Raw genomic sequence first — 13,423 nt, 5'->3', positions numbered from 1 at the left:
TAGAAAGGCTAAAGTAGAAAAAAGATGGGGATGGTGAAGTTTTTGTTTCAACCCCCTAAAAACATCTTCATCTCACATCTTGTGTCACTTTGCACAGTCGCTGTTCATTTGCGGGAACGTCGTAACTCGCCAAAAGGCGGAGTCGAACATCAAAACGCATGACTGATTCCGGATATAGTGTGAGAGCTGATTTTTCACTGTGTCCCATGTACCACCGTAGCCCACCTTATCCTATACTAAAAATATAAGAACATATTATGAAAATATCACATATTTCATTAGATTTACTATAAAACTTTTATGTTGGTAACTATACTTACTTTTCGAATTTGTCGTTCATCAAATAAGTTAAAATGCCCTATTCATTTAATCGCCGTGGCCATATCTCACAATTTAATCTCACATAAACTGACTGCAGTATAACAAAAGAATATTCTGGTCGAGTACCAGAACCCAGATGTCTTTCCTTCTATTGTAATTTGCCAACCTTTCCCGACTAATAAAAACATAACATATTCACATATGAGTTCTGGAATCAAGAAATTGAAAAGAAACGAATCTGAGATTATTAGCACGGCATTAACATACCAAAACAAATAATATTATTACCCGTTCCGCCTTTTTAAAAGCACACAAATTCAGATCTATTCATTTAAACATGAATAACCATTTGGTGTATGAAATATATATGTTTGTGAAATCAATATTATATGATATCACTTTGAGAATTTCATATTATTATTGAGTACATATATATACATATATATATAGTTGAGTAAACGTTGTCAAATCGATATATCTTTTCTGTACGTCTACAATCTGCCACCATTTCAAGCACACAAGTCAAATCAGCTGACGGACATATATGTAATGCGTCAGGCTTTTATTAGCTTACGTATTTTTCGGGCGGACTGGGATATAGCCGAAAAAACGGATTATTTCCTTATAGAATCGTACTGTATTTGTATAATATATCGTCGAAAAAGCTCCGGGTGGGAAAATTAAATCCGAAAAAAATACAGGCTTGCGGACCAAGCTGTCCCTTGTTGTTTGAAATCCAAAGAGACAAATTAACAAGTTAAATTCAGATGTATATTTTTTTTTCATTTCAATTTTTGTTTTCGACTCGTTTTGAATATTGGTGTGCAGGTTCATAATGACCAGTTCTGGTCCTTCGCGACTTGCTGTTAATTGCGTTAAAATTCGGTATTCTAATGTATTACAAGAAAGCAATGCTCAAATATATGAACCTGAAACCCTGAGTGAAGCAGCCTCGAGCTCATAACTCGAGTTACAAAAAGACCCAACCCAACAATTTCGAATTATTGGCAACAAAGAGCTAAAATACAATAAAGGTTTCCAAACAATATTTTATCGATCATGGCAAGAGTAATTAGTGTACCGTGCGGTATGTCGTAAGAATAAGGTTGTCAATTACCGTTACTGACAAATCTTTAAGAATAAATACGTTTTCTGTCATGATGTCATAAAACCTCTAAACGAGATTCAGAGATTTTACAGTAACTGCTGTTGATTCCTATTATCAAGCAACTGACTCATCTTAAAACAGATACGCGCTCGGTGAATTTTGTTTTCTAAATTTGACGAAATGTAGAAACAACAATTTGACAGTTTGAGAGTATAAAAATATATTTTTATATGCGGGACCGGGACGTATATTTAAATAGTATACTTGCATACCTAGAACGAAATATGGGAAATGGTACTAGGTTATTTTTATGTGCGGACTACTATCACAACCCCGAACGGCGTATTTTATTAACCCCGTAATTCGTGACGCACTTGAAACCGTGACTGTGGTAATGAACGCAAAAATTCTTTTAAGAAAACAAATGAAACGAACGAGACTAAATGTTTGGGTTATATGAAAGCGCACGGTAGATTCTGAAAATCGTCAGACTTGAACGATTTCGCCGAATTGCGGTACTTCCCAAGTGAAATCGTTTTTTCCAAAAATGAGCCGTTGATAAAGGTTTATTCGACAGCAATCACAAGCCTTGAAGTAAGAGTAGAATACGAAGATCTTGATACTTACGCATGACAGTATAGTGGAACGCACATTGAGAAATCCAAACCGGTTATTTGTTTGCTATAGTGTGGATTCTGACCTATATTTGTAGAATTTTACTCCAAGCTATTTAAGTGAAGGTAGTTTAAATGAGTGTCAGATCAGATTGATTCTAAGAATTAGTGCGGTTTCACGGTCGCTCAGTGTTATAAGCCATTCCTAATCTACATTATTCTAATATTTAGTCTACGTCCTGCAACTAAACGTTCAGTATATATGATACGCAAATATTTTTATAATCATATTTTTCACAAAAACTTGTTGAAAATAACGCGCTTATACAGTGTAGAGGCGACATAATTTCGTCTACATATAACAAATCATCTACCCGCATGGATGTGTAGAATTTCCTATTCATTGTAATGCACATATTGTAGTATCTCGCGCTTTGATACACCGAATTGGCCTGTCATTATCGAATACAATCGATATCATGTAACGGATTTTAGCTGAAAATCCGCCCTGAGTGGAGTATAGAAAGAACTCTCGGTACCTGTAGTCTGAACGGCATCTGAAGCATTTTTAGTTTTTATATTATAGATATATTTTGTTTATCTACACTAAATATATAATTTAGTTCACTAAAGCGGACTACAAGTTTTTTACTCAGATTTGATGACATATGTTCATCTCATTATCTCTGGCAATCAGATAGGATTATATTTTTTATTCTTCTGTAAATAACTTACATTACTTCTTATTGGACAGGTGAAGTGTGAAATCAGCGTAGCGAGCGTGATATTAATTGCATGGATTTTATAATAAGAATGTTCAAATACACAACTATAAACTGGTGGCGATTTCGCTCGTTTCCAGTAGTTTAATAGTATACATATGTACGAAAGGTCTGATAGAAATATTTTTTCAAGCATAATGTTATTGGTACTGGGGTCTTTTATTCTTATTGACTAGTATTTATCAGCAGAAAACAAACTTTGGCAGTTGGTCTTCGAACCTGTCGTGTTATTAGTTTGAGTACGGGTTTTTATAATTTCATTTAAAGTTACAACAGGTAATATTTGTAGAAATCGTCACAAGTTACAATGTGGTTGAAAGTATTTTGCCGAAACATCAATCGAAGGAAATCTCTGGATGAAAATCTTCTGACAACTGAATTAAGAAGATGTCTTGGAATATTGGACTTAACATTACTTGGCGTTAGTTTTTTATTATCTATATTTAATCGTAGAAAGCAGCCGTGCTACACATCTTTCTAAAAACGTTGAAAATTACGTAAAATTTGAAATGTCATATGCTTGATCGATTTACAAGATCTCCCAATATTTTAAAAGCAAGTTTTTGAAATTTGTTGGATTTATTAAGAATTGACACCGACCGTCGTAACACCATCGTCCCAAACCTAAACACATTTGGAGACTGCAACCAGCGATACTCCAACAGAGAGCTGTTTAGAGATAAAGTAAATGGATTCAAGCCTAAATACGCTAAAAACAATTGCCCCATATCAAAACAGTAACAAGTAAGAAAAGGCACAGACTTTCAGATATTTTGATTTCATCATGTAAGAATGTTAGGCGTCAACCGTACTAAAATACTTACATACATTCATTGAATAACTGACGTAACGCTGATATCCATTTCCGATTTTTAAAAGTAAAATGTCAAATTATTAACATATGTTATCATAACGAAAATTCTATTGTTTGTACGTTTGTGTGTAAGATAGTTTGTCAGATTATCATTCTTCCAGGTTTGGTCGGCGATGCAAAAAATAAACTAAGAATATATATATATATATTTATATATATATAAAACAGTTTAACGATTGTACCTTTCACATGAATAATACATATTCCGGTTCTTTCGCAAAACTGTTAAGTTGAGACAGTGTGGGAAGAGTGGTAACGTGTATATAAAACTTTATTTATCCTTTGCCCGCGTTTGGACAAAATATTCTGGAAATTTCTAAATAGCGAAAATAATGAAAGGGTGGAAACGAGTGTTTGCGGCTTATGCTTAATTATTATTACACTTAAACCGCACCATAGGTATTGTTCGGGCAATATGCCAGCATTTATTATTCATTAAACCACGAATGGTAAGATCAATTTTACTCTGTGTTACTATTATATTTGCTAGTTTGTTGTATAGTTGATGGAAATCGCGCTCGTCCCGTTATTTAGAATTTTTTAAAATTGCAAAAAGGAAGCCGTAAACTGACGATTGTTCCCTGACGTCGGTCGGTGATCTGTCTGGTCTGGTTCAATACTTTTTGAAAACACCGATTAAAGCCAATTCTAACGTTTTTTCTACAGTACAAATTCCCTGTTATTTAATTCACATATATCATATTTTATTTTTTAACTAACGATTTTCTATTTGAAGACTCACAGTGATTTTTTCACTCTAGATCAGCGGAATGTTGGGTGCTGGTATATACGTTCTGACAGGAGCAGTGGCAAAAAATACAAGTGGGCCAGCAGTTCCTATAAGTTATTTACTGGCAGCATTTGCAGCATTTTTATCGGCTTTATGTTACGCTGAATTTGGAGCGAGAATACCAACCACAGGTTTTTTAAGAGTGCATCATCTTAATATTATTTTGCAAAGTATTTCTACACGTAGACAATTAAACATCAATTGCGAATGGTGAACAACAATTTAAAACTGAGATGACTGACATTAAGTAATCTTCAATATTTGTGTCCTTCTTTCTGAATGTACAACTAGGAAATAGTCAAATATTTGGCATTGTTGTTACTGTTAATCTAGTTAATATAAATTTGTTCCCTTTTTCTATATTAACCTGGTCAGTAAAACGTTTTGACATCTGTTTGTCAAAGAAACAAGCTGTGAAATTGAATTAATCCATTTCTTTTCTCTCTGAGGTATAAACCTATGCGAAATATGGCATATATCAAAATCCTTCGCTTTTTGTTTTTTTTAGGATCTTCATATATATTTACGTATGTCACGATGGGGGAACTGTGGGGTTTTCTGATGGGCTGGAATATGATACTCGAACATGGAGTCGGCTCGGCATCTGTTGCCAAAGCTTGGAGCGGATATCTTGATTCTGTGATGGGTTATCCTATGAAGGTAATCGATTTGGGCAATCATTTAATGCTTCTATAGCACTACTTAAAATATATATATTAGCATCCCGAATTTAACAAATATCGTTACTTGTATATGTACAAAACATTAGTTAAGTTTATTGCAGCGCAAAGTGGTAAACAATACGTTCGCCCAATAATCATGATGATGTGGATATGAAATGAAGGGTCAGCCCATCCTGCTGAAGCGTAAAGAATTCGATGTTTTTCAAAACTAGTTTACGCTCTCTATTTATTGGACACTTGAAACACAATTTATATAGGATTGCGCCCTGAAATCGAAATCTTAACTCAAAAGCGTATCTCAATGATACTTGATGATTCGGCCCACCAACATTTAATGTTTCTGTTGACATCCTTTTTTATGTTTGCGCTATCTACAACTGTTCAATCTACAAAATTTTGAAATTCGTAAACAAAGTGGATAAATTCAATTGCATTAAGTATCGAAAACGTGCAGAATTTACTAGCAAAGATCCAATTCAAAGATCTAATTACCCATCGAAGTCGACATCAAAAAAATTAATTTTTCTGATAATATTGGTGTTTTGATTTGTGTATAGTTTAGTGTAGTGTACGATGATGGAGATATCAGGCAGTTTCACGCAAATGAAAATCTGAAATGAAAAAGAGTAATGCAATCTTGAATTGAAACAAACTTATTTCGACTGAATATTTTGTACAATAATGTCAGTTATAGAGAGAGTAACAAAAAGGTTAATATGACTTATATTGACACGAAATCCATCAGAGATAAATTTAGGCCAAGGAAGCGGAATTGGTAAGGATGTAAAAAGATTGGTTTCCAATGCCATAGAAAACGTGTTTATGACAAACCTTGAAAAAACTGAGATTTAATGAAAAATTACTCAAGTAGGACATTGTCACAAGTCGAAGAGAAAATCTATTTTGTCAAATTTTTATTTATTTTAGACATATTTTCAACATCATGTTACGATGGGTGATGGCGTCATTCTGGCTTCGTATCCAGATTTTCTGGCATTGGGAATAATTGTCTTGTTATGTGTGTTGGTGGCATGTGGAGTCAATTCATCGAACAAATTTAACATCACGTTCGCATTGATCAATGTAGCAGTCGTGGGATTTATTATAATAACAGGCAAGCTATTATTTTATTCATAAACTGTAATTTGTATCATACTCGATCAATCTTGAGTTTGGATTCAATTATCCAATGGAAATGTCAATAACATGTTTTTGGAAATTTCGCACATCTCACGGTATTGATTTCTCGACGCTGGTTTTCTTTGTTTACGGTAAAATGTAAATACAGTAGAAGCCAAGGCATGGCTTTCATTTCGATTTTCAGTCATCGAGTCATTTTGAAGCAAACAAAACCATGGTGAAATATTGACTGGGTCACTCTCTATTTGCCATTCTTTAAACAGGTGTCTTGAATGCTCTGTACATTCTGTCAATAACTATAATTCAAATACAAAATTCCCTATTATAATTATTAATTACCGTCCTTTACTGTCGATACTTGTGAGAGTTGTGTAATTACCAGCTTTCCAAACGAGATTCTGCATAGAAGACCATTGGAAGTATGGCAATGCTGAGGTCCGTTATCCATACCCAATTTGTCATACACACGCCATGTGATTAAGTATGGTAATCTATGATGTCGTATATTCAAATCACAGCGATCACCGGCAATATTTTACTAAACTACGTTTTATCGAAATGTAAACATACTAATTATAAATATCAAACAATACATTGAAAATAAATTTTGTCTGTGCCGCATCCCTTCAAAGCTTCCGAAATCGCTTCACTTTGAAGTCTATGATATAGAATTTGAATGTGAATTTGAATGCGTTGTTATAGTAGACTTAGTGTCACAGCCATTCCAATAGAAATGAATGACTTCGTTATCTGCTACGTTTCGTGTGACTGATCTTGAAAATTTTGTATCAAGCATGTGAGTGAGTGAGTTCACTGGTCAGGTTATCAAATCCCAATTCTGAAGTTTTATAACCAGGACAACCGAATAAAATGAAAATTCGAGTTCGTTGTCTGAGACACAAACACATAATAAAAAATTCAGTGTTGAACTATAGATTAAGTCTGTACAAATACTGTCGAATACTGCCGTCGTAGATGCCGTGAAATTTTATTGTAAGTATGAGGTTACGGATGACAATTTTGGTGTGAAGTCACAAAGGAGCATTGTGGCCGCATCTATGCGGTTTTGGGAAATGAATTCTAGGAATCAAAACCAGACGTTGTTTGATCGAATAAAATTGAATTAGGGTGAAAATTAAATGCAAATCAATTCCAATTAGAATATTCATCCGGATTTTAATTTTTGACAAATTGGCGAATATTTGTCAGTTGCAGTCAAAGGAATGCCCCCTTTCTGCATTTAAATGATTTAACACTTCACGATCGATAGTGCGCAATGAATATTTCTTCTACGCTTTTTAGCTGACCGTGTAGATGGGCTAATTGGGAAACCAAAAATCAAAGGGTGTTCGTCATAGCGAATCCTACGCCCAGTGCATGCATGGTTAACAATCAGTGTAGACTATAAAAATTAATTTTTGATTTCAACAGCCAGTTTTTCAAACGAAGCAACAATTTAGTAGTTGAGTAATCGAACTATCATATCTATAATTCACAATGATATGCACAACTTGCACATATATAATACCGCAGTTTTAACATTAACAGTTGGAACTGCAACGAAATGTTTTGCACAGATCCAATGACTACTGAATTGTAGAATCAGATTGCCTGTAAAAATTTACCTTTACCAATAACTTGATATGCAGATCATCACTGGCTTTTTGATGCCATTCTGATAATACCGTCGTGAATAAACATATTATACTTTTTCTTGAACATTCTAGGCTTCTTCCTTGCAGACATTCATAACTGGACCTCTGTAAACGGTGGTTTTGCACCGTTTGGATTTGCTGGAATTGTAGCTGGAGCTTCAAGATGTTTTTATGCTTATGCGGGGTAGGTTTATCGGTCAGTTTACGGTGTCGGTGATTTTGTTTTTATAGTAAACAATCCTCATTTTTGAAAAGATGAAAGACACTAACGTTTCTATTTTTTTGAAAGTATGCGTTCATATTCCTGCTATGAATTTTACCTATTAGTTAGACAGTAAGCCAATCAAAATCTTTGTATTAAAATAATGTATGAATGAGAATTAGAGCCTCTTTGGACAATGGGTTAGAATCGATGAAAAGGTGACATTGCCGTAGTTATGTTTAAAACGAGTCTTCCTGACTTATAATCTCGTTTTAAGCTAAAAATTTCTAGAAAGAAGAGTACGTGTCTTTGTCATGGCATGATGATATTAATATTACAGTAGACATATTATCTCATAGCCGCTGTTTTATTGACATCAGAGTCCGATAATGGAATTAGATATTGATTTTTCGCCAGGTGATTCAATCCTATTTTATTTATCAAACATCGCCGGCCGTGGATTGAAAATTATCAGACCATACAAGCAGAGTAATATAACTCGACTTAGCATACTAATTTTACGTTCTCACAGATTTGACGTTGTTGCGTCATCTTGCGAAGAAGCGAGAAATCCTCGACGTGATATTCCGATCGCTCTCGGCGTCAGTCTAATCATAGTAACGATCGCCTATTTTGGGATTTCGTCAATGTTAACGTTAATGGTTCCATGGTAAGTGAAACGATGAGGATTTTAATTCAATAAAAAGCGTGGAAATTAAGTTCCTATGCCTAGCAAATATGGGGTGATGATGATCATTACTGCAAGACGAGTTTCGATCATGACGCTAGCGAATATGTTTTACTTGACCCTATATATGAATAGGCTATCTTTCCCCTTTGATCTCATTTTTATGCTAAATTTTATTTTTTTACTCAAAATCCATATTGGAGGTCGGGTTTCGTTATTATAGTGCTTCATCGATTAAGGTGCAAGATGCATAATCAAAGAATACTGGAAAATCAGTGGCCATCCGGGATTTAAGATTACATAAAAAATCAATACCACTTATCACATCGTAAAATATCAAAATCTGCAAAAAGTAAATTTTGGCAATTACATCGTGTTAAAAATTTTGAGAGGATTTTTTGTCATAGATAATTCCATGGGATTTGACAATTGCTGTCATTACGTCAACTTAAACACGATGAAAGATTCCTAATGGAGAAAGATTTCCAAATCAATGCAAAAGGGGATTTTACTGTCGAACTGAACTCGACCTCAACTCTCAGTGGGACCAAACTACCCATATAAGCATGTAGCGTATTTCTTTGAATATTAGAGCTGACATCAGGCCCATTATTTTGACACTGAATCAAACCTAGCCAAAAATTATTTATTCAATGCCCCAAAATTAGAATGCTACCGTAGTTACCACAACAATGACAACTACATATCATATGTTATACAGGGATGAAATTGTACCAAAATCAGCGTTTCCAGATGCATACGGAAGACACGAAGGATGGAAGTGGGCTCAAATTATCGTCACTATTGGAGCGTTGTGCACAATGACAACAGCAATGTTTTCAGGTATTGCTGACTAGACTAGATTGTATTATGGTTGGTATTTTGCCTGCAATTTCGTCAGAAAAAAAAAAAACAGCTTGACTGGCTGTCTCTTCGCCTCACCAATAATACTTTTCAGTGAATTATAATTAAATACCTGATCTAACCTAAGAAAAGTGTCAAACTAAAGATATATAATTACATACAAGTGAATATAACGAACGCTCTTTAACAAATTTTTCAGGATTATTTGTATTACCAAGAATTCTTTACGCTATTTCGAAAGATGGATTGCTGTGTCCACTATTATCATCTATTCATGAGAGGAATCAGGTATATTAACAGCAAAAGTGTAAACTCACCACATTGTGGTATACTGGTATACTCTGAAATGATGGGCACTACTCTACATAAATATTCCTGTTTGTATCTTAAAAGTGGCTTATAAAGGAGAACCATAAGACTTGAAGGCTTTTAGATTCTGATTCCTGGTAAATATATTGCTCAGTGACTTAAAAGCAAACTATTTTGAATATGGTTACTACTATACCATCACAATGACAGAGCAATATAAATTAATTTACTATATTAATTAAAACTATTAACACTTAGGTTCCCGTGTATTCCGTGATGTTTTCTGGTGCGTTAAGTGGGCTTATGGCGTTGTTATTTGACCTGGAAACTCTCGTTCAGTTTATGTCAATCGGTACCTTGACTGCATATTCGTTTGTTGCTGCATGTGTCATCATACTTCGATATTCTTCTCATGGACAAATGAGTGGAGGATATACTACTTTAGACGATAGCCCCTCCACTGATACCGAACAAGGTGAGTAAGCTTGGTGGCTTGAAGCTTGTAATTACGCATTGACCAGTTACTTGAACGGTGCCCCCAAAGATGTTCATCAAGAATGCGCACAAGCTGAAAATAGTATGTGTACCAGGTTAGGGTCATCAGGCTGTGCGCCATCTTGGTGCACATACTTCTGGAGTGCCATTTAATCGTATGGTCGAGGTCACAGTAGGTTTGAGTAAATAAAGCAGTATTATAAAGCAACGTCTTCTTTCCTATTAGGCAAAATCCAATCCATAACAGCACCAAGCGAGTCGGAAAAACCTTCGATCAAAGAGGAAAATAACGTTTCAGCAGTTTCACATAATGACTCTAAAAACAATGGTAAGGTATTTTTCTGACAAATGCACTTTACTTATTTTATTATAAGTCTGTACTACTTAGCCTTCAAAAACTCATCCAGATCAGACCGAGAACTTCATCAGCGATTCATCATATTGCTATAAAGTAATTTAGTTATCACTTATCGATCTTAAGATCGGTAAGTATGTTAATAGTATTTGTCTGTCTGTCTGTCTGTCTGTCTGTCTGTCTGTCTGTTTGTTTGTTTGTTTGTCTGTTAGATGAACGCGATATCTCACGAAGGCGAGGTTGAATCTGCTCCAAATTTTGCATGTGCATTCATCATATCTCGGAATTAGGTCGTATAATTAGAGAGTTATTAATTAATTAGTGATGGGACACGCAGTGTCACTATAGAGTCATGAATCGAAACCGCAGTTTCGATCGATAAGTCTTTGGTCTCCGACCGATATTCTCGTTTTAGTAATTATCAACATTTTTAAACAGGACTGGATTCATCCGGTGCACAACCAGCAACAAAACCAAAGCAAAGTGAAACTTCTAGATTGGTTTATCAAAAAACAATTCACAATGGAGACGACTCTACAAAACAAGAATTACCAGCGAGAAGCAAATCCGATAACAATTCAACAACCAGTTCCGAGAACACCCAGCCTAGCGGAAAAAATAAAGCCGGGATGTTAAAATCCAAATTTTGTGGAACTTTCTTAGACCTACATTTTGGACGATATAAGCCTGGAAAAGTGGTGGTATTTGCGCTATTAGTGTCTGTTTGTTCTAGTTTATCGGGGATGCTCTTGTTGTCGTATACTTGGGAAAAATTTATCATCGGCTCGTGGTGGGTGGTTTTGCTTTTTGTCATCTTCACGTTGATAACTATTGCTTCTCTTCTATTAATCGCTGCTCATCAACAACACGAAGACGACGCATCACAGGAAAAGAATTTTCGAGTAAGTTCCTTCTTCATATTGTTCCTTTTCAAATTTTCCCCTCAACATAATAAATTTAATAATATAGTAAATAATATATTAATGTTTGTACTCCACATCGCGAAAACAGCAAAAGGTCGTTGTGACATAGTTCACATGTGACTTGCATATCACCAGAACTGAATTGCCCTTTATCATTTTTTCATGTTTACACACATATATTCTAATGAATATTGCAAATATGGACATTCTGTATTTTACATTTACGCAGGTGCCACTAGTTCCATTTCTTCCGTATCTCTGTATTTGTACAAATTTATTCTTCATGATTAAACTTCAGTATTTGACTTGGATTCGACTTATTATATGGGTGTCGGTTGGTGAGTTATTTATAATTTTCTTTTGCTTTAATTGCCACTGTCGACACCATTTCATCAATAATTTGCATGGAGTTTAGTGATCTGAATCACAAGGCCCCGCCCCCTTGAATTTTAACCAGATGGTACGCAACACTGACTCGACCTAAAGAACAAAAGGGCAGATCAATCGACCCGGTTTGATACTTCGATTCGGTGAAGTCGACTTGGCAAAAACAAAAGTTTAGCATGTTGGGCCGAAGTCATTTTTTTTAATGTTTGTTAATCACGCAATGCCAATCAGCCTATCCGTCAAATGATCCTACACGTACGTGAATTTCTGTCATAATCTAAAATCTAAATCTTTATTTATAAATGTTTGAATGGAATGCTATTCATTGGTATCACAAGCAAATTAACATTTTTGTTAACAAACAAAATTTGTTCTTATTAGGTCTGGTCATCTACTTTGTGTATGGATATCATTTCAGCCAACGAAACCCAAACCGTTTTCAGCCCCACTGGTTCGAAAATGTTTGCTCGAAACTGCAACATTGTTGGATAAAATGCCGGAGCACAGAATCTAACGATCTTAAACAACTATCGAAGAATGACGAATTAGATGAAAACACCAACAGCGAATCATGATTCATGTTTAATATATAGGTTTAACATTTGTGCTGTAATGATATTGTCTTAAGTTATTAACGCTTGTGAATGAAGAAAGTAATACTATGTTATGTGTTTGATTCTCTTGTGTTTAATTTCTAACAATATTCCAATTGATACCTAATAAATATTTAGCGTTTCAGTAGAATGGGATCGTGCAGTAAAAATAGGTGGCATTAATTTTGACCAGCAATAATTTTAAAGTGATTCCTCTTTTTTAAATACTCTCATTCGTAAGATACCCAAAATCGTAATTATTATTATGATTATAGTCAAAACGTCCGATCCATTAACTTTCTTGTATGCTGTGCATTCATCAACACTTTTTGTTAAAATATTGTCATGTTGTTGTCTATATATATACCTTTTGTATTAATTCGTCTGCCTATGAACTCGGAAATGTCACTTTTAACACTGTTTGAAACAAAACTAAATTCAGTCTGTCGGCTTTTACAGTTTTTCTATTTCTTCAGCCTATTTCGTCAACTTATTATTTTGTTGAAGTATTGTCATATTGTTTCCTATATACCTTTTATATTATCAATTCGTCTGCTCATGAACTCGGAAATATCAAATTCAACACTGTTATTTGAAATAAAACTGAATTCATTCTGTCGGATTTCCCAGTTTTTATATT

The 13,423-nt window shown here is 34.6% G+C and overlaps 1 protein-coding gene across 2 annotated transcripts; it reads left to right on the top strand.

Moving 5' to 3' along the window:
• The first annotated feature begins 1,940 nt into the window (after nucleotides 1-1,940).
• LOC120345826 (cationic amino acid transporter 4-like) lies at nucleotides 1,941-13,405 on the top strand. 2 transcript variants are annotated; one of them, XM_039415384.2, is made up of 13 exons: nucleotides 1,941-3,246; nucleotides 4,461-4,620; nucleotides 4,998-5,149; nucleotides 6,100-6,286; nucleotides 8,040-8,151; nucleotides 8,702-8,839; nucleotides 9,579-9,700; nucleotides 9,921-10,009; nucleotides 10,370-10,505; nucleotides 10,752-10,853; nucleotides 11,319-11,782; nucleotides 12,033-12,141; nucleotides 12,572-13,405. In XM_039415384.2, exons 1-13 carry the CDS (start codon nucleotides 3,133-3,135, stop codon nucleotides 12,763-12,765), a joined length of 2,079 nt encoding a protein of 692 aa, XP_039271318.2. In that variant the 5' UTR covers nucleotides 1,941-3,132; the 3' UTR covers nucleotides 12,766-13,405. The 2 variants fall into 2 exon arrangements, with proteins under 2 accessions (XP_039271318.2, XP_039271317.2); XM_039415383.2 differs by having other exon boundaries at nucleotides 1,942-3,246; nucleotides 10,289-10,505.
• Nucleotides 13,406-13,423: the final 18 nt, after the last annotated feature.

This window comes from Styela clava, chromosome 8, assembly GCF_964204865.1.
Source record: "Styela clava chromosome 8, kaStyClav1.hap1.2, whole genome shotgun sequence".
NCBI lineage: Eukaryota > Metazoa > Chordata > Ascidiacea > Stolidobranchia > Styelidae > Styela > Styela clava.
This window is presented reverse-complemented; position numbering and strand designations above follow the sequence as displayed.